This window comes from Physella acuta, unplaced genomic scaffold (assembly GCF_028476545.2).
Source record: "Physella acuta isolate Inbredline_101_S28 unplaced genomic scaffold, ASM2847654v3 ptg001901l, whole genome shotgun sequence".
NCBI classification, from domain to species: Eukaryota; Metazoa; Mollusca; class Gastropoda; family Physidae; genus Physella; species Physella acuta.
Genome location: NW_026733406.1, coordinates 122,726 through 142,500, shown reverse-complemented (window position 1 = coordinate 142,500; position 19,775 = coordinate 122,726). Strand labels below are relative to the sequence as shown.

General features: G+C 37.6%; 1 protein-coding gene across 2 annotated transcripts in view; it reads right to left on the bottom strand.

Annotated features, from left to right (window-relative positions):
- The window catches only part of LOC131931149 (uncharacterized), a gene marked incomplete at its 3' end in the record, with an annotated part of 70,866 nt that overhangs the window by 3,430 nt on the left and 47,661 nt on the right, over nt 1–19,775 (bottom strand). For both annotated transcript variants that reach the window (XM_059287850.1, XM_059287849.1), the window contains 1 exon segment: nt 1,349–1,435. In XM_059287850.1, coding sequence (XP_059143833.1) covers nt 1,349–1,434 — 86 coding nt within the window.

Genomic DNA, 19,775 nt, shown 5'->3' with positions numbered 1-19,775 from the left:
TTTATACCTGCGTTTATTTTCGTTAAACGGACAGCGTGGCGGATGATGCGTTTATTTTCGTTAAACTGACGTAACCGGGTCGTGGATTCTTTGCGGTCACGTGGTTTGTGGTCCGGCCCATGGGGGGACGGATGGGGGAGGGGGGTGGGGCGGAAAGTGGCGGGAGTGATAGATGGTACGTGTGTTGTAAGGGGAAGGGGTTGATACATATTTATCAAAGCTTGAATAGGGTTTTGTAAAGTCTGTACGGAGAGATTATATTGTTAATGGACAGAGTAAACCACGGAAATACAAGATATCGAAAGTAGACAAGATCAAACCACAGAAATACAATTTAGAGAATGTAGACAAGTTAAACCACGGAAACCAAATTTATAGAAAGTAGACAAGATTAAACCACGGAAAGACAGTAAATAAATAGTGGACATTAAAACATACAAAGACAGGAAATAAAAAGTGGACATTAAAAAATAGAAAGACAATAGATAGGAAATAGATAAATTAAAACATGGAAAGACATTAGATAGACAGTAGACAGATTAAAGTACATAAAGACAATATAAAGGAAGTAGACATATTAAACCACGGAAAAACAGCAAAAAGAAAGTAGTCACATTAAAACATGGAAAGACAATAGATAAAAAGTAGAGAGGTTAAACCATGGAAAGGCAATATATATAAGATAGATTAAACTTCAGAAAGACAATAGTCATAAAGTAAACAAACTGAACAACGGAAAGACAATATATAGGAAGTAGACAGAGAGCAGACATACAATGGAAGAATTACCACACAATAACAAGAGAGAAACAGAGGGATATAAAAAAGTAGGGTTATATTTCAAAATGACACTAGAAAGATCACGGAAAGTTATCAGAATGACATCAAAACACCGTGACATTTATCATAACAAATGACATAAGAAAAAGCGGATATATTTCAGAATGTCATCAGAAAGTTTCTGACCTATACTACAAAAGCCGGGGCTACATATCAGAAAAAATACGAGGAAAAGAACATACAGACATGAAAATGACATTAAATAGATGGCTATCAGACAGACTAAGGGTTAGGGTTTCTTCCAGACTTTTTTCTCCGGGGCGCACTTGATATCTTCGGGGGGGGGGGGGGGGCGGACAACATTTTCCGGGCGGGGGGGGGGGGGGGGGGACGGACACTGGTAAAATATATGTTTTCTATATAAATTCCATTTCATTCGGGGAGGGGGGGGGGGAGGAGGCGGTAAACTTTCTTCGGGGAGGGGGGGGGGGGCGTGGGGCGGAGACAGACATAAGACAGACATAAGGCAGACATTATTTAAGATACTAGCAAATTAGACAGACGTTACCTCCATGGTGCAGCCTGCGCGTGGGAGATGACCAGTAGCACTACCACTGTCACTGAGCAGATGACCATCATGTCGCCTGGCTTCATCCTGAGGAGAGACCACAAATACAACATTAGATGGACCACAAATAAAACATCAGAGGGACCACAAATCTTCACCAGTAGCGGGACCAGAAAATAATCAAAGTTAAATGGACAACAAATTTTCACTAGCAGAGCGACCACAAATAAAACATCCGAAGGACCACTAATATTCACCTTTAAAGGGACCACAAATAAAACATCAGGGGGCCACAATTATTACCCATAAGGGACAACAACTATTCACCATTAGAGATATCACAAATAAAACATTAGATGGACCACAAATATTCAAAGTTAAATGGACAACAAATATTCGCTATCAGTTGGACTACAAATATTCACCTTTCGAGGGACCATAAATAAAACATCAGGGCGACCACAAATATTCACTATAAGGGACCACAACTATTCACCATTAGACAGGATCGTCTCAAGGGGGGGAGGGGGTTCCAGTTTTTACCCGGGGACAAAGTTTCGATTTGCACCCCCCCCCTAAAACTTTCGATTTGCATCCCCCCTCATACTTTTTATATATATACCGAGTGGTCTATGGGGGGGGGGGGGGGGGTTATGTCCCCCTAACCCCCCCCCCCCCCCCGCCTACGCCACTGCCGTTAGAGATACCACTAATAAAACATTAGAGGGACTACTAATATTCATATGTAGAGGGACCACACATATTCACCTTTAAAGGGACCAGAAATAATCACCATTAGATGGATCACAAATGTTTAGTGTAGGAGGTTTCTGAGTTCACCCATCCCTTCATATGCCGAGGTCAAGAAACATGTGAACTCTACTTCTTCTGCTCTATTGATCATAAGTTGTGAAACGAACATAAAAAAACTCACACGTGCCCGCAATCACACACGTATAAAATATGATTAATACAGTGTGTCCCATTTCTCTCAAATACAATTATATTTAATCAAAATAAACGCCCGGGGCGAGTCATCATATACACCCCCCAACTCCCCTCCTAGAGCCGCCATTGATCAGAATTTGTAGGCCACACATGCTTGATTAGACAAGCGTATGCACAAGCCTATGGGATGCATGTCTACAAATGCTTATCTTTCCTGTACGGGAGAGGGGAATTAAAGTGCAATCTAAGTGTCGAAATCAGACATCTTCAGCCCAACTCCACATCATTAATACCCCGTTTAACTGGACGCAGCCAATCGAAAGTTTGATTATTCGATTATCCCCCATTGGCTCGAACATTTCCTATAACCAATAGAAAACCGCCTTGTGTTGTTTAGTTACCGGCTCCAGGACATGCTATTCACGATCTGATCACTGCTCTATTTATATATTTTATTTTTAGCTGGGTTCAGCGGGCTTGTTCGCATAGGGGTGCAGGGAGGGGGGGGGGGGAGGGACAATGGCTGGTGTGGGGGGGGGGTGGCTTGGATGTTATTAGACCTATCCATTCTCCCCGAAATTGGGAATATATGTGGATATATATAGATATACGTTGTTCTGTTTGTGTGTATTTGTAAAGCCACACGAAGGTCTGAGTAGGGACATACCCCCTTAAGGATATTTCTATATTTTTCTAGCCTTTCCCTCCCCCCTTAAAAAAACAACATCAGACAATAATTGCTTGTGGCTAGTGGATTAGTACTATACAATATATACATAATTTCTTTCAGACATGTGTCCAGGGGGTGGGGCACTTGAAACTTTCGGAAGGCGGTGGGGGGGGGGGGGGGGTACTTAAAATATCCCAGGGGGGGAGTGCGCTATTTAATGTATGTACTATTTGTTTTCATTTCGTTCTGATGATTGAGGTTGGGGGGGAGGGGATTGAGTAGACGTGCTGTGGGTGGAGGTGGGAAGAGACAAGCGTCCCCCCCCCCCTCCAGAATAGATTAAAAAAAACGTTGACTCTAAGTAACTTTAACAATAGCCCTGATCTTAGCGCTGATCTCAACCCCGACCCTAACACCGATCTTAGTAGGAAAACATTTCTCCTCTATCCTATCAGTCTCATTTCAATATTGTAATAGCATTAACAAATCGAAAGTAGAATAAAAAAAACTAATATAACAGACTAAAGCTGAGCAAATGTAAACGGGTCTAAGGTTTACAACGATGCAGGTGATTGTTGTGTCACCTTTACCATAAACACTACTTAGCCCGAAGGTACAGTTCGAGTCTTAAGACTAAATACAAATAGTATGGTCGAATCATGAAAAAGTTAAATTTTAATGTCTCTGATCGGTCAGAACATTTTTTTTCTCTCAGTAGGTTGTGAGGATGGGAGGGGATGCAACTGGGTGTGTAGAGGTAACCTGGTAAAATTTATAGGAAGAAATCAAGATTTGGAACCCCCCTCTCCTAAAAAAAAGAACATCGTGAATGACCATGCAGTTTTATGGTTGTAAAAACAAAAGTATAAAAAGTATCTAAATTTAAAGCTTTAGTTAAGTCGTGGCGAGCGAAGGGGTGTCCGACCAAAGGCGACTGAACTGATACAATAACATATATACAAGAAGCTACATAATCGAGATTAAGCATTTTAACGCCACTAACATTGGGGGAAAAAAAACAACAAGAATGTAGATTTAATTAACGGTGACCTGAAAGCTGCGAAACGGAAAACTTCGCACAAAAAAGTTTGACGGCATTTTAGTTTTCTTAAATCAAGCATTTACTGACTAAATGTACACTGTAGTATAATAAAACATATTTCTACAAAATATGAAAGAATTAAGGTGTATTAGTATAATTAGTTTTTATTTACGCATTTTTCTAATTGCGCATTCTTCTGTTGCGCATTTTTTCAGTTGCGCATTTTTCTGGGAACCTAAATTAATGAAAGGAAGTAAGGTTTTAGGTTTGTGTTTGTGTTACCAGGTAAATGCAACTTTGATAAAATCCATTTGGAAAGTTTTGAAAGAAGAGGCGTTATTATTGGATTATGAGAATGTTTAAAATTACCCAAAGTAAGCGCGCGTGTTGCAGTATGAAACCAACATTCCTGTCGGTTAATTCAATGAGCAAAAACTGCACTCATTCAAAACTAGTAATTATATTATTATTATCTCAAAACACGACAGCTCGTAGAATATTGACAGATTCTGTAAATTTAGAAAATTCCATGATTTAAAAAAAACATAAAATAATCACGTGACAGCTATTTATAAAGCTGAGGTTTGAGATTTTTTTATGACAATTTTTGTGTGTTCTCTTTTCTTTAAAATCATCACCCCTTCCCCCCAACCCTGCCCCCCCATCCCCCCCCCCTTCACCATCCCACACACAATTACAAAATACAAAATCATTTCATCCTCTAGCGGTCTTTTCGCAGGTTTTGCAATGTCTTTTAAAATATATACTAGATGCAGCATATCTTAATGAAATTCCTTCGTGTTCAGTGTTTCTTTTTTCTACTTGATGGGGGGGGGGGGGCACTAGAAACTTTCGAGGTGGGAGACTTCAATTCCGTGAGAAAGGATACTGGTTTAAGTATATATTTTCTATATAATTTGTTTTCTATTTCATTTGGTGGGGGGGGGGGGGGGGGGTCGGTGGGGGGGGGAAGGCGGTGACTCCTGCGAAGATATTCACGAAAGAAACTGTGTGTGGTGTCTTTCATGATCATAGACTGTCAAACACGCTTGTTTTAGAATGCAGCGTCGCCTTTATCCGTGGGCCAAACGGGCATCTGGCCGGGGCCCCAAATGATGAAATAGTTTTTCGCAAAAAGTGAAGCTAATTTTTACGTAGATGTCTACTATTTGATTGTTTAACTCCGCGTAATGAGTGAAGACTGGGACAGAGCTGAAGTATATAGAAGCACTAGTGGGTGGCGTAACACCCAAACTGGATTGTGGCGGGGGGGGGGGGGTAGGGTTTGTCATGATGTTTTACTTTTGGAGGGTTCAAAACATGTGATGATTATTTTGTCTTTAAACATGTTTTTAATATAAAGAGTATGGACTTTTTCGTTAGAGTTACAGGTATTTAGTCCATGACGGATACTTGTATATGTGTGTGAGTGTGTGGGGGGGGGGCGCACTAAGATTTCTCTCTCAACCTTTGCCGGTATGGTCTAAAGAAACGCTAGGCATTACTTTAGGTACCAGCTTCGTTAGCAATAAATGCCGATGGGAAAAAATTAATAAATAATTACATTTCATACATTAACGAATAGCCTGCACTGATTTTTATTTTAAAGTTAATTGTACTAAATCTTGCATCCTTTTATTTTCACCTCTCCTAAAATCGTTCCTGTGGTCTGTCGATATGCCACACTTTATTTTTCTCGATGAAATTGAAAGATTCTCCAAAAGAGACACAATTCTCCAATGCTATTGTGCGGGATATATGTAACCAGGGGCGGCTCAATTAGATTAAGCTGGAGAAAATCTGTCCGATTTTTGCAAGGATGTTTCAATCTTCTCCACATGGGGTTAGGTGTGGACAATGCACGTGTGTGTGTGGCGGGGGGGGTGTGGGTCGGGATATTGAGTTAAGGTCAGGTTAGATAGAGGGGGTGCTGGGAAAAAGTGGGATTTTGAAGTGAGATGTGTTGGGTGGGGGGATTTCGATTTCGGATGACTTTGAGGGAATTTCAGGTTAGAGGTGTGTGGGAGAGGGATGGCGTGGTATAGAGGTAGAGCGTTAGACTGCCAACTCAAACGTTTTGAGTTCGGATCCCGGGTTTGTGTCTGTAGGAAGTGCTTGAGTCCGTGCAGCTCTGATTGGAACCTGACTCATGTTAGGAAAACAAAGGCGGATTGACATAGTGCTGACCACACTATCCTCTTGTATGCAGAGGTAATTGAAACAGATGTAACTACTTCATCTGCTTAATTTGTCTAGGGCACAAAAGGGAAAAAATTAAATGAAATATGTATGGTGAGTAGATTCTCGTGAAAATTGTGTTATTGGAGTTTTGAAGAAAAGATAGTTACAGTGAAACTTTGACCGATAGCGTCGGGTAGGATTTCTACGTTACATTGTGTAGGAATTTGATGAAAACTGTAAGGGTGGGATTATCTTTTGACTTACGCTATGTAGGTGGTGCTATGAGAAAGATACGGTATGGAAAATATTTGAGTAAACAAAAAAAGTGTGGAGTTTCTATGAATTGATAAGGAAATTGTACGTTAACCTATGTTATTACGATTTGGGTGGTATTTAGGGAAAAAAAATATTAAGAAAGTAGCAGTTAAAAAAAAAAACTACTTAGGATTCATTTTGAATAAACTTTGTTGCATTTGATAGACCATTTTTTTAGAGGGTTTCTTTTGAAGGGGGGGGGGGGGGGGGGGAGGGGACGACTACAGAGGAGAGACCACACTATATCTCTTTTATTCAAAACGGCTGTCTTTATCGTTAATATCGATTCAAACTCGCCCTATTTCGGCGTTAAGCCTAATTCGTCTAGTAAACATACTATTATTTTTCTTAGCTTGAAGAAAATTTTAAACCAAAATACAATAATCCATATTCGAGTACATCAATAAGAAAAATAAAATTCGATTCCAAAAAATAAATAAATACATCACCATCGATTGAATCATTTGGGGAAGTAATACAATCCCTGTACATCCCCCACTAACGCCCTCCCCTCCCCTTACATGTTGTAATCTCGAGAGAAAGGAAAAAAAACATGGACTGAAAACAATATCAGCGTCATAAGCAAAGTCACAATGGTTGGCGCGTGAGGTTGAAATCTATGTCTGAGCAAAGAATCGTTACGTACCCGACAATTAAACGAGAGCGAAACATAGCAATCTACTCGTGTAGTCCTGGGCGGGATCGATACTGCTACAGTATGGGGGAAGGTAAATACGAATAGGATACAGTGTTCAAAATAAATAAATAAAATAAACAGAAATTTGTTTATTAATTTGTTATTGTTTGCTACTTAAAATACAGGGCCTTAGTTTGGTATTGATGAGGTTGGGGTTTGGGGCAAGAGTTTCGGGTTTAAGATTAACTTTACGGTTTGGGTTTAAGGTTCGAGATTGTGTTTTAAGTTACCTTCTGGTTTAGTGTCCGGCATCGGGGTTTAAGATTAAGTTGACTGTTTGGGTATAATATTTGAGATGGTGTATTGGATTACCAGTTCGGGTTTAGGGCACGAGTTTATGGTTTAAGATTTAGTTTACGATTTGGGTTTGAGGTTAGAGATTGGGGGTTTAAGGTAAAGGTTAATTTTTACGTTTTGAAAAAAAATGTTGGGTTATGTGTAGTGTTAGAGTTGGAGCGTTGATTCAACAGTTTGATGGAATAGTTGCGACCTTCATGCGAACAACGAGAGTATTTGGTTTAGGGCAGTGGTTCTTAACCTGGGCTAGATCGAACCCCAGGGTTCGGCGAATCAGTCTCAGGGGTTCTGCGAGGTCAAGACACACACCCGAATTATATGATTCACGGTCAGATTTTGTCAGTGCTGACGATAGGAGTATTGAGAGGGGTTCGGTGAATGCATATATGAAACTGGTGGGGTTCGGTCATCCAAAAAGGTTAAGAACCACTGGTATAGAGTATAAGCCTAAGTCTAACGCTACTGTTTAGTTCAGGTTTAGGGACATGCAAGTCTTTTACAAAGATCTGAACATTAATATCAGGGTGTGTATGTAATTTGTGCGTGTGTGTGTTTTTTGTCAGTGTGTGTATATGTGTGTGTGTGTGTGTGTGATAAAGCATACAGGAACCCGGTTATAATTAATTTGATTAATTTAGAATAAAACGTAAATCATGGCTATGAGATTTGTTGCTGTTTTAAAAAAAAAAAAAAAGCTGTTTCCCTTGTCAGTTTCTAGCCTTGATACTGAACAATAGTTATGTCCCCTTTACCCCTTTTAAAAAAATCCACATCTTTTCCTATAAAAGTTTTCTCATTCCCTTTTCAAACCTGAAACAAAGTAGGTGCATAATTGACCAAGTTCAACCAAATGTAAAATCACCCCTATTTCTTTCTTCAACCTCCTCTCCCCCTTTAACAATTGTTCTTTTTTTTTTCTCTAGTACAAAATTTCCAATTGAGTTGAGACTATTGTTGTATAATAATTTTTTATAAACACTACTTTCAGACAAATGTATTTTTTAGGTTCCACGATACAGCACTAAAGAAGACGGATTTATAAATTGATAATATTAGAAACTTACAGCTATAAAAAAAGGGCGATAAATCGAAGCTTTAGCTAGTGCTTATGACGTCACAAGGAAATTTAAAACATGGATTGGATTTAGCTAAAAAATAATATTCGCATCGTAGGAATGTAGGAGCTATAGAGCCATTCGGTGAGTGAGTGGTATTGGTTATCATTGATGGAACACAGTTTTTACCCCTCTTGGTGGGGCATTAGTAGTCGATACTTGGGGTGGAGCGTCCAGTAGTCGATACTAATGGTGGGGGGCACCAGTAGTCGATACTAATTGTGGGGCGTCAGTAGTCGATACTATAGGTGGGGCGCTTGGAGTCGATACTAACGGTTGGGCGCAGGTAGCTAAGAAGAATGTTGGGCATTGTTGGGGCGCTAGAAGTCGATTTTCCAAACTGAATTTTCTAAATTAAATATAAATAGGATTAAATTACTTCCCATATTTTGATTTTAAATAATCAAGGGAAATAATACTCAACAATATTAAAAAAATAGTTTAGATAAAGAGTTGTGTACAGTTATCAAACAAAAATGAAATTATTATTAATTGTATTATTAACCACAAATATTGTTAACGGGTTTTAACGAGCTGTTTATTTTTATGTCAATAAATACATTTATTATTTGACTATAATTTCAAATTGAAACCTTTAGATGATTTTAATATTTTAAGTTTAGATTAATGAACGTTGTCAGGGTTTCTATGATCCAGCGACGTTCATCTGCAGTAAGAATAAAATACTTAAAAAAAACTTTAAAAAAAACACGTTTTTCTTGTAGACTAAAAAGTAGAAAATAAATTTTTCTTTTCTACTTCCTCGAGCTGTGCAGATTCTTGTGATGACTGACAAAAAACGTGGGTACGTTCACCATCAAATTTCCCGACCCATCTGCCCGACCCACGTTTTTTGTCAGTCATCACAAGAATCTGCACAGCTCGAGGAAGTAGAAAAGAAAAATTTATTTTCTACTTTTTTAGTCTACAAGAAAAACGTGTTTTTTTTAAAAGTTTTTTTTTAAGTATTTTATTTTCTCCTTTTTAGTCCGTTGCTACACATGAAAAACGTGTTTTTTAAAAAAGTTTTTTATATAGTTTATTTTCTACTTTATCTAATGACTTGATTAAGTATGAATTGACTAAGTGTTTATAAATACACGGACTAAAAAAATCTTGAGCGACCAGGATTCGAACCTGGGTTGTCGCGGCCACAACGCGAAGTACTAACCACTATACGATCACGGCCAGCGCGCTCACATCGATTGGGGCCGAAGTAACTGTGTCAACAAGCCTCCAGTCTTGTCGGTATCTTTAGAAATCATGTCCTCAATTTTATGGTCCTTTGGGCGTAATTAAATTAAGCTAATTACGGTCTCTAATTGCTAGTTTTTATGATTGCATCTGAAATTGTTAGGCGAAAGTAACCTGCATGCCAAATTTCAGATCTATAGAGCAATCAGAAGTGGGCTAATTTTCGATGTCAATTTTAACAACAAACACATCCACGCGAAGCTGAGTTAATAAAAACGTGTTAAAATCAATATATTCAACGAGCCGGCCCGCGGCATAACATACGCCGCTATTTAGTTGTTTCTAATTTTCAATAATTCATAATTTGTGAATTCGACAGTACCAACGCTGACACTGAAAATATTTCTTTAAAACACTATAAGTAGCTCGTTAAGGACCATAACCCCCCCCCCCCCTTTCCCCCCCCCCCCTCCTCCCCCCCCCCCCCCCTCTACGTTTAAAATCGTTGGCTCTGCTTGTAAACATTTAGAGTGAACACAGCTCACTAAAACCATGTAGGGGTGGGGAGGTAGGGAGAGCGTTTGCAGCTTGTTTTCTAACGGCTCCCAGAAGAGAATTATATATATAGATTTTATGATTATCTTCATCGGACCACGGATTAACCATTTGGTAAAAGAACAATGCGACACCCTAAATTGTCGAATCTGTAAACTTTCAATAGAGGAAAACTTGCACAAACACTTTTCAAAAAAAAAAAAAAAAAACCACCCAAAAGCCCAAACATACAAATGCTCATATTGCGAGGATGTGGAATCCATATTTACCACAAAAAGCAGATAAAAACGCACCTCAAAAACTGACATCCAGACAACGATGCAGCATACAACGAAGTTTACTGCAGACAAGACTCAAACAACGAAGTAACATAAGTCTACAGAGACAAAGAGGACTAGTTCAAACAACAATGAAATATAACTGCAATGTTTCAAATGACAACCAACTAAAACCACAAGAACTTTAATGATCGTTAACTTTTGTATTAAAACCAAACTTTTTATTTTTTTTCTGGTTAAGAACTCATTAAATGAACTATATAATAAATAAATAAATAAATAAATAAATAAATAAATAAATTAATGAATAAATAAATAAATAAATAAATAAATAAATAAATAAATAAATAAATAAATAAATAAATAAATAAATAAATAAATAAATAAATAAATAAATAAATACATAAATAAATAAATAAATAAATAAATAAATAAATAAATAAATAAATAAATAAATAAATACATAAATAAATAAATAAATAAATAAATAAATAAATAAATAAATAAATAAATAAATAAATAAATAAATATATATATATATATATATATATATATATATATATATATATATATATATATATATATATATATATATATATATATATATATATATATATATATATATATATATATATATATATATATATATATATATATATATATCAGATTATATGCATTTGTTAAATAATATTTTTTTTTAAAATTGCATATTTTTGAAATGTGAATAATTTTAAAGAAGGAGGTCTTCTCAGGGCGAGGCCTGAACATTGTATATTAATACATTACCGTCAGGTTTGACTGGGAATTTTACTCAGTTTACTTATTTGTAACCAACATACGCACAATGCAAGGAGTCAATTTTTAAGTCATGGAAAATTTAGGAATGATAGATCGGTATAATTCTATTAAAAGAGACAGTCTTGCACAGGGGCGTAGTGAGGGGGGGGGGGGCGGTGGGTGCGGACCGCACCGGGTGACACCATTTAGGGAGGGTGACACCAAGGCAAAAAATAGCAACATATATAGAGAAAAACTTGAGGGGGGGGGGTGCAAATCGAAAGTTTGAGGGGGGGGGGTGCAAATCAAAAACTTGAGGGGGGGGGGGGGGGGGTGTAAATCGAAAGTTTGAGGGGGGTGCAAATCGAAAACATGAAAGTTTGTCCCCGGGAAGGGTCGCAACGCCTCTGGGGGGGGGGGCTGACACCATTAAGTGCCGCACCGGGTGACACCCGACCTCGCTACGCCACTGGTCTTGCATCCCACGTTTTAATCTAGTTCTTATGCCATTTTACTTTTTCCATTGAATTACTATATATACAGTTTATTTTCTTATGTCTTTGAAACTGTATAAATAAAATTTTGATATTATTTTAAATGGTTAAAATAGATTTATTTAAAACAACAACAACAACAAAGAAACAAACTGTGTAAGGACTTCAATTGATATAGCTTGAAATTGTTTGACATTGAAGAATGTTTAGATTTGATGTGTCTTATTGTACTCAACATATCATCCAGATTGCTTATAATATTTATAATATTATTTTTCTTTATTCCCAAATTTAATTCAGCTCTAGGTATAAGCTGATACCCCATCAACCCACCCCGCGGGAAGGGAAAGTAAAGAGAAAGAAAAAAGAAAGAAAAGAGAAAAAAAAAAGAGAAAAAAAAACAATCCAGATACTTGAATCATCATTTAGTCACAAATTAGCATTTTCAAGTTTAAAATAAAATTGTAATTAGACGTTTTGTAGTATGCAATAATTGAAAGTAGGCCTACAATTCAGAAAGAAATATTACTATTGCAAATCTGTACTAGTCCTCACAAGACGATGATTAAATCTGTATTACTAAAGCGAACATGGCAAGGTAAACTGACGTTGTAAATCACATCTCTAAGGTACGCACACACACACAGACGCACACACACACAGACACACACACAGACAGACACGTACGCATGCACACATACACACACAGACAAACACACACACACACACACACACGTTCGCACACATACACACACATGCACACACAGACAAACGCACACACACAAATTCTGACATTCTTGAAAGCTGTCTCCATACCCCGTAGGCCCTATTTCGCCAATATAAAAAATACAGATGAATAACAATCTCAATGTCGCCCCAGAAAAAAGACAAGCGGATCATATCAGCCCAGGACGAACCACTGCCAAAAACAAATGTTAAACAGACTGAGGTAGCTTTAAAAGTGAGAATACACACTCCCCAATAATCTTATACAATCAAACTGACGTTTTGCTTTAACATCTACAAATTAGCATCACATAGATATAACTAGTATTATTCGCGGTGAAGCTCGGTGCTTTGGAGGCGTAAAGAAATATGTTTTATAAGGACGTCGATGAGACAATAAATGGACATCGCTAATTGAAGGGAAGTAACTTAAAACATTGAAGTAACTCGTCAAAAGGGGCGGTAATCCCTACACATATGGTAAAGGGTTGTAACTATATATTTAGATGCAGAATAATAACTTGAACAACTATTGTAAGAGACAGCAAAAACAAATTTACTCAGGGGCTGTAACTCCTCAGGTAAAAATAAATTCCTTCAACTCAGAAATGGGAGATAACTTAAAAAATAAATAACTAATTAAGATTGTTTAAAAGGGCAGTGACTCTAAATGGTCATGAGCCTGACCTACTGTCTCTTTATGGGATGTAACTTTCAAAGACTTTTTTAAGACAACCCCCCCCTCCCCCACACACACACCACCTCCCTAATTTCGGCGTCAAATTCTAAAACTGTTTTAAAAAAAAATATTTAAAAAATCATGCAATACAGGGAGATAACTTCTATTTTTCTTAAGCAAACATATGCTGTCCACATACTAAAACTTGAATTTATCCTCCTGACCCCCGACCTCCGACCTCTCATTCATCATCATAAATAAATGATTTTTCCCCCTGCCAACCCCGCTTGACAGCTATTGACGCCAGATATTCTAGAATCTTCTACAATGCCTCACCCCCTGATCTTGATCCCTGTCGTTCAGCTCCTTATTACGCTGGTCATTATCAATCGATAGATCGATAATTATCGATGAATGGGACTCATTGATTCTTCCGTGAACATAGTGTATATTTACCGACATACAAATTATCGTGTTTTAATTATTTATTGATCTGATTACAAGGGGAGCGTACTCTAGACAACAATGTTGGGATTGATCGGACGAGCCCGTGCTTCGTAAGTGTAGGGTTGGTTGAGTCAGGTTCGAGCCGCGTCATTGTGTGGCTGGGATGCGTGTATGTGTGGGGTGGGGGTGGGGGCGGGGGAGGGGTGTGTGTATATAGATGTGGGGGGAGGTGCAATGTTAGCATTCTTGGGTAGCTGTGTGGGGGGAGTGGTGTGTATGTGTGTGTGGGGGGGGGGGCTATGTTAGCATTCTTGGGTAGCTGTGTGGGGGGAGTGGTGTGTATGTGTGTGTGTGAAGGGGGGCTATGTTAGCATTCTTGGGTGCGTGTGGGGGAGTGGTGTGTATGTGTGTGTGGGGGAGGTGTAATGTTAGCATTTTTTTGGGTAGGTGTGTGGGGGAGTGGTGTGTATGTGTGTGTGGGGGGGGTCTATGTTAGCATTCTTGGGTGTGTCTGTGGGGGGGGGGGGAGTGTGTATATGTGCCGACGGTGGGATTATGTTAGCATTCTTGGGTGTGTGGGGGGGAGAAGTGTGTATATGTGTCGACTGGGGGGATTATGTTAGCATTCTTGGGTGGGTGTGTAATGTATTGTCATATTGCATTGTCATTGAGTCTTGGCCCACGGGTCGAATTTCAGATAAATTGATCTGTTAGAAGTCCCCGAAATTTCGCTCTCCCGTTTCGATCTAGACAGACAGAGGAAGCAAGTTTGTAACAACCTGATATTGTTATTTATTCTGTAAAAAGTAAAGCACCCTTTTGAAATCTAAGTTCCACGGGGCAAGTGATCTGACCTGTTTCAGTAAGCTCGGCAAATGAAGGGATATAAAATTACCACCCTTGTAAAAATAGAATTTCATCCCCTGAATTAATAAAAATTACCAACCAAGTTAAATTAAAATTATTTCCTCAAAAGTGTTAAAATTACCTTATTAGGTTAATTAAATTACGACCCTGAAGTGATAGAATTACCTCTCTTATTAAATGACATTAGGTAACGTAAAATGTTAAAATTACTCCACTTGTTAAATTAAAATTACATCCCCTGAAAAGATAAAAATTACCTCCCTTGTTAAATTACGTCCACTGTAGTGTTAAAATTACCTCCCCTCTATAAAAAAAACACACACACCCAATTACTCGTTGTTCAGTGGGAGACTACAATTTTCTCGTCAATTTTTTAAGCGGGAATTTTTTTCAACGCTCGGGGATCAAACGAATTTTCAATCATTGATCAATCAGATCGATCAATCAGTCGATCGATCGTTAAATAAATCATTGAACTGGCCAACCTTTGCTGTTGAAATGTGTTATTATCTTTAAAGCCACTTCACCTAATACGGTCGGTCAATTGTTTGGGCCGTCCATTCTAGCTGTCTTGGTCGCTCAATTGTTTTCCCGACGATTCTAGCCGTATTTGGCCGTCCATTTTAACGGTATTCGTTTGGAAGTTTTTTGACCGTCCGTTCAAGCTATCTAGCCGTCTTCGTCGGTCAATTGCTTGGCCGTCCATTGAGGTCGTACGGACATCTATTTGCATTGCAAAAATTATTTTTAGATTAACCGACCAATGGCAGTTGTTTCTGAAACCGGAAGTGACCCCTGATTATGTGTATTCATTATGTCAAATCGAGGCAGGTGCCAGGTCAACTTACGAAAATAATTGCTGAATTTTTATAATAATCTTCGAAGACTTTAAGACAGTAAATTAATTTTTAAAATCTAGTTTTTTTATATGACGTCACATTTGCGTCACTCAATAATTTCACATTTTGGTTATTACATTACGTCATTAATTTTAAAATATTCTAGATTCACTTGTCCCTAACTTGGATACAGAGGCGTAGCAACCTCTCCCTGCGCCCGGGGAAAAACATTTAATTTGGCGCCCCCGCCCATATATTTTTAATATTTATAATTCAAAATAGCAGTCAAAATGAGCTTATTTTGGCGCCCCAAGGGTCGGCGCCCAGAGACATATGTACCCCCCGCGCCCCCAGTCGCTACGCCTCTGCTCGGATACTCATCTGCCATAGAATCTCCCCTACCCACGCTCTCTGTGTAGGTGCACCTTTCCTGCTGGCCGTCCATTACATCGAAGGCAACCGTCCAAAAGCACAATTAATTTTCTAAAGAGGATCCTAATCTAATATTTACTTTGTAAGAAAATTTTCGCTAAACCAACAGAACGTGATAAGAATGAATACACTCGTTCGCTAGTTGTTTCAGCGGGCTAATTAATCATTCATTAAATTTAAGATCGGATTACTGAATAAAATCCAACTTGACCATTCTGTTATGTTCGTTTTGTAAGAAAGTTTTCGCTAAATTAATAAAACGTGATAAGAATGAATACATCGCTTCGTTACTAGTTTCAGTGGGCTGATTATTCATTGATTAGGTTTAGGATCGGATTACCAAATTAACTCTGACTTGACCTTTAATATATGCATGTATTTAGTGACCCAAGAGCCGTGGTGACACCAGTGGTTATTGACGTGCGGCTCGTGGGCCACATGCGGCTCAATATATCAATCCTTGTAGACAATGTTGCTTTTCTTTAGGTTTAAAGAATGTGCTACTAAAGAATATAGAAAGGGGGTGGGGGGTAAATTTTTTTTCTCCTCTTTTAATTGGAGCTACAATTTCATAAAAAGTATAACAAACATTTTCGATTTCAGTGCGTCTGTTATGTAATTTTACATGGGATACATTTTTAAACAAGCTTCAATACGATAAAAGAATGTGCTGGAATTATGTGTTATACTAACCGCCAGGCATTAAAAAAAAATCCTATTTGGAAAGTTTTTTACTCTACAAAACCACATGGTTGTCTGTTTTTTCCGTTTTCAACCGATAGTCTAAAAAAACCGGGAGTGATCTCCCCTAAACTTTCTCGAATATTCTTATATAAAATAACAGGGGATGGGAACTCGGGCTATAGACATGATTTTTAATCCATTTTAAATACTTAAAGTTTTAAAAATAGAATAAAATCTCGTAGACAAATTAATTGCACACCAAGTGAACGTAAAATAAAAAAGCGCATAATAGTGCGCAATATTATTAGTACTTTTAAAATTTACATTAGTTTTTTGAGAAATCGGAAGTAGCGTAAAGTACTACTTCCAGTCAACGGAAATTACTCAAAATATAACAGAAGGTAGAGAATTAGATCTTTTACTTACATGTGAAATTTCATTTATCTATCTGAAATAGTACTCAAGTTATAGGCTTTTGAAAAATTCAAAGTAGGAAAAGTACCACTTCCGGTTATCGGAAATCGCTCATAAGTTGATACGGATCTACGATTTTGATAAAATACTTATATATGAAATTTCATCAACCTAGCTGTAACGGTACTCAAGTTATCGTGTTTACACACGGACAGACAGACACACAGACATACGGACAAGATTGCAAAATTATGTTTTTCCGTATCAGTGAGGTGTAAAACGTCGAGATTTGTAAAAATCTCGATTTTTTTTTTTTTGCACGATTACATGACTTTCTCTATACTTCGTATATACGAGAAAGTAAAAATATCAATTTATCTTTACCCCAAGTAGGGGAGAACACTCCAAAATCAAACAACTGCTGTCTTAACGACAGCCGAATGCTCTTGGTTAACTAAAGCTATGAAAGCAAATCCAAAAAGAAAAGCCGGATTCAAGAGGCCATATGACGCATAACATATTGACACGTAATACTTAATTTTGACGGATGCAATATCCACCTATATTACAATTAAGAACAAAGAAGAAGAACACTGGCTTTATACTCGAATCTTCTTAAATAATTAAACCACCCCCTTACATTTCTATGTGGTATGGGCTCAATTTATATTTTTTTTAAGCCTCATAGATACCATTTCGAATCCTGTATAAAACATATTTTCAAGGTTTTAAATTCGAAGCCAATGAAAAGATGTGCTTGGTGTATATGTAACATCCGGTTCTTTTTGTATTGAAGAATGGCTAAGAGGATCAACCTACTTCGTAAATAGAATAGCTTAACAATGCACTATATTTGGTAAGGATGTCTATCATTTTTAAAGGAAAATTTTCTGTTGTGGGAGTGAATAAGAAGTGTTTGCTTCGTTTCAGATGTCATCAGATGTAAAATTTTTATTCCATTTTTCGGCAAAAAAAGTGGCATAAATAAGTTCTTTCTTAAAATGTCGATTTTTTAAAAAATGTGTATTATTTCTTAAACTTTTTATTTTAATACTTTGTGATTTTTTAGGACCATGGGGGGGGGGGGGGGGAATTTTAAATAAATGTTAGCATTTTATGTTCTCCATGGAAAATAATAAAATAAAAATAAAAATAGTAAGAAATGTTACTGATACTGTAGATTCAGGGGTCTCCAAACTTTTCAGTCCAAGGGCCGCATTAACTATCAAATTTCAGTTCGGGGGCCAGTTTCTTCCGGGTATGTCTTGATTTTTCTGGACAAAGTTCCTCGGCCATCACCAACAAACGTTTTTTCCGTGAACAAAAAGATCTCCGCGGGCCGGATGAGAGGACCTCGCGGGCCGTAGTTTGGAGACCCCTGCACTGTAGATGAAGTTAACTAAACCAAAAACTACGACTTATTTATTTATTTTTTTATTAAATCTATCAGAAAAAAGGAGCAAATTAAAAATCAAATTTAATAAAATATGACAGAGCAACACAGCAAATAAAAAGTACTTTTTAATTGTCTTTTTTATGACCTCTCTCCACGGGCTATTAAAAATGTCAATTTTTTTGTCAATATTTTTTTTCTCAATGAAACCAATCAAAGAAATAATTAAATACATTTTTAAATATTCGCCCATAATCCCTAAAACAATGAGTGGGGTATGAACCGAGCCAGTACTAAAAAAAAAGAAAACAAAGATCTAATTAATTGGTAAGATGAGTGTCGATGGTAATAAAAAAAACTGCAATAAAAAATACGAAGAGACAAAACGTCTGAAAGAAAAAACAAAAAACAACAAAGTTTCGTTACAAAACAAATAGAAAACAAGCGGTAATGAAAAGAATACATAATGATCATGTTTAATGGCACCGTGTTCTGGTGACGATTCCCAATTTGGATGCTTGCAATCAGGGGCGTAAACAGGATTTGGTCATACGGGGGAAATCCTGGAGAAGAACGAACAGAAAAATAGGAAAGGGCTGCCGGGTTTACATAGGCGCAAATAAAGAGAGTTGCCCAAAACATAGTCTGGTGGAGAGGTGTTGGCTGCTGACCTTTGCTCTCCAGAGGCCACAAAGGAATAAGATGTAGAAGGTATTAACGTGTGTGTGTGTGTGTGTGTGTGTGTCTGTGTTTGTGTTTATATGTTTCATGAGTAATATAACAACATAAAGTTCCTAACTACCTTCCATAAAATACCTGAAAGCAACACTGGTTATACAACACCTCTAAAACGTCCCCCCCCAACTTACCACGCCACTGCTTGCAACGTACCCGCCTCAACCTAAACCAATCAACCGTGATAAGGGCTACACGACTGACCAATCAGAAAGCACCTTTTTTTTCAAATTCCGACAGGCGCCTTAAAAAAAAAAAACACACTCGGCGTCCCACACTACCGCATCTCATGTATATTTCAGCCACAGTCCATTGAACAGAAACCAGTCAAGCAGACGACAAAGGTCTTCAGTTTGAAATTAGCAGTTTCTATGCACACTATCGTGTTGTTTACATTCCCGTTGAAAGCACTTAACCCTAGGCTTACATAATACATTTTAGAAATGTGTAAATACAAAGAGAGGGAAAAAACACACTAGAACCAACTGACTTCATTTAAGGGAAAAATAGAGGGGATTAAGGGAATAATAGAGGGGATTAAGGGAATAATAGAGGGGATTAAGGAAATAAAAGAGGAGATTAAGGGAATAATGGAGGGGATTAAGGTAATAATAGAGGGGATTAAGGGAATAATAGAGGGGATTAAGG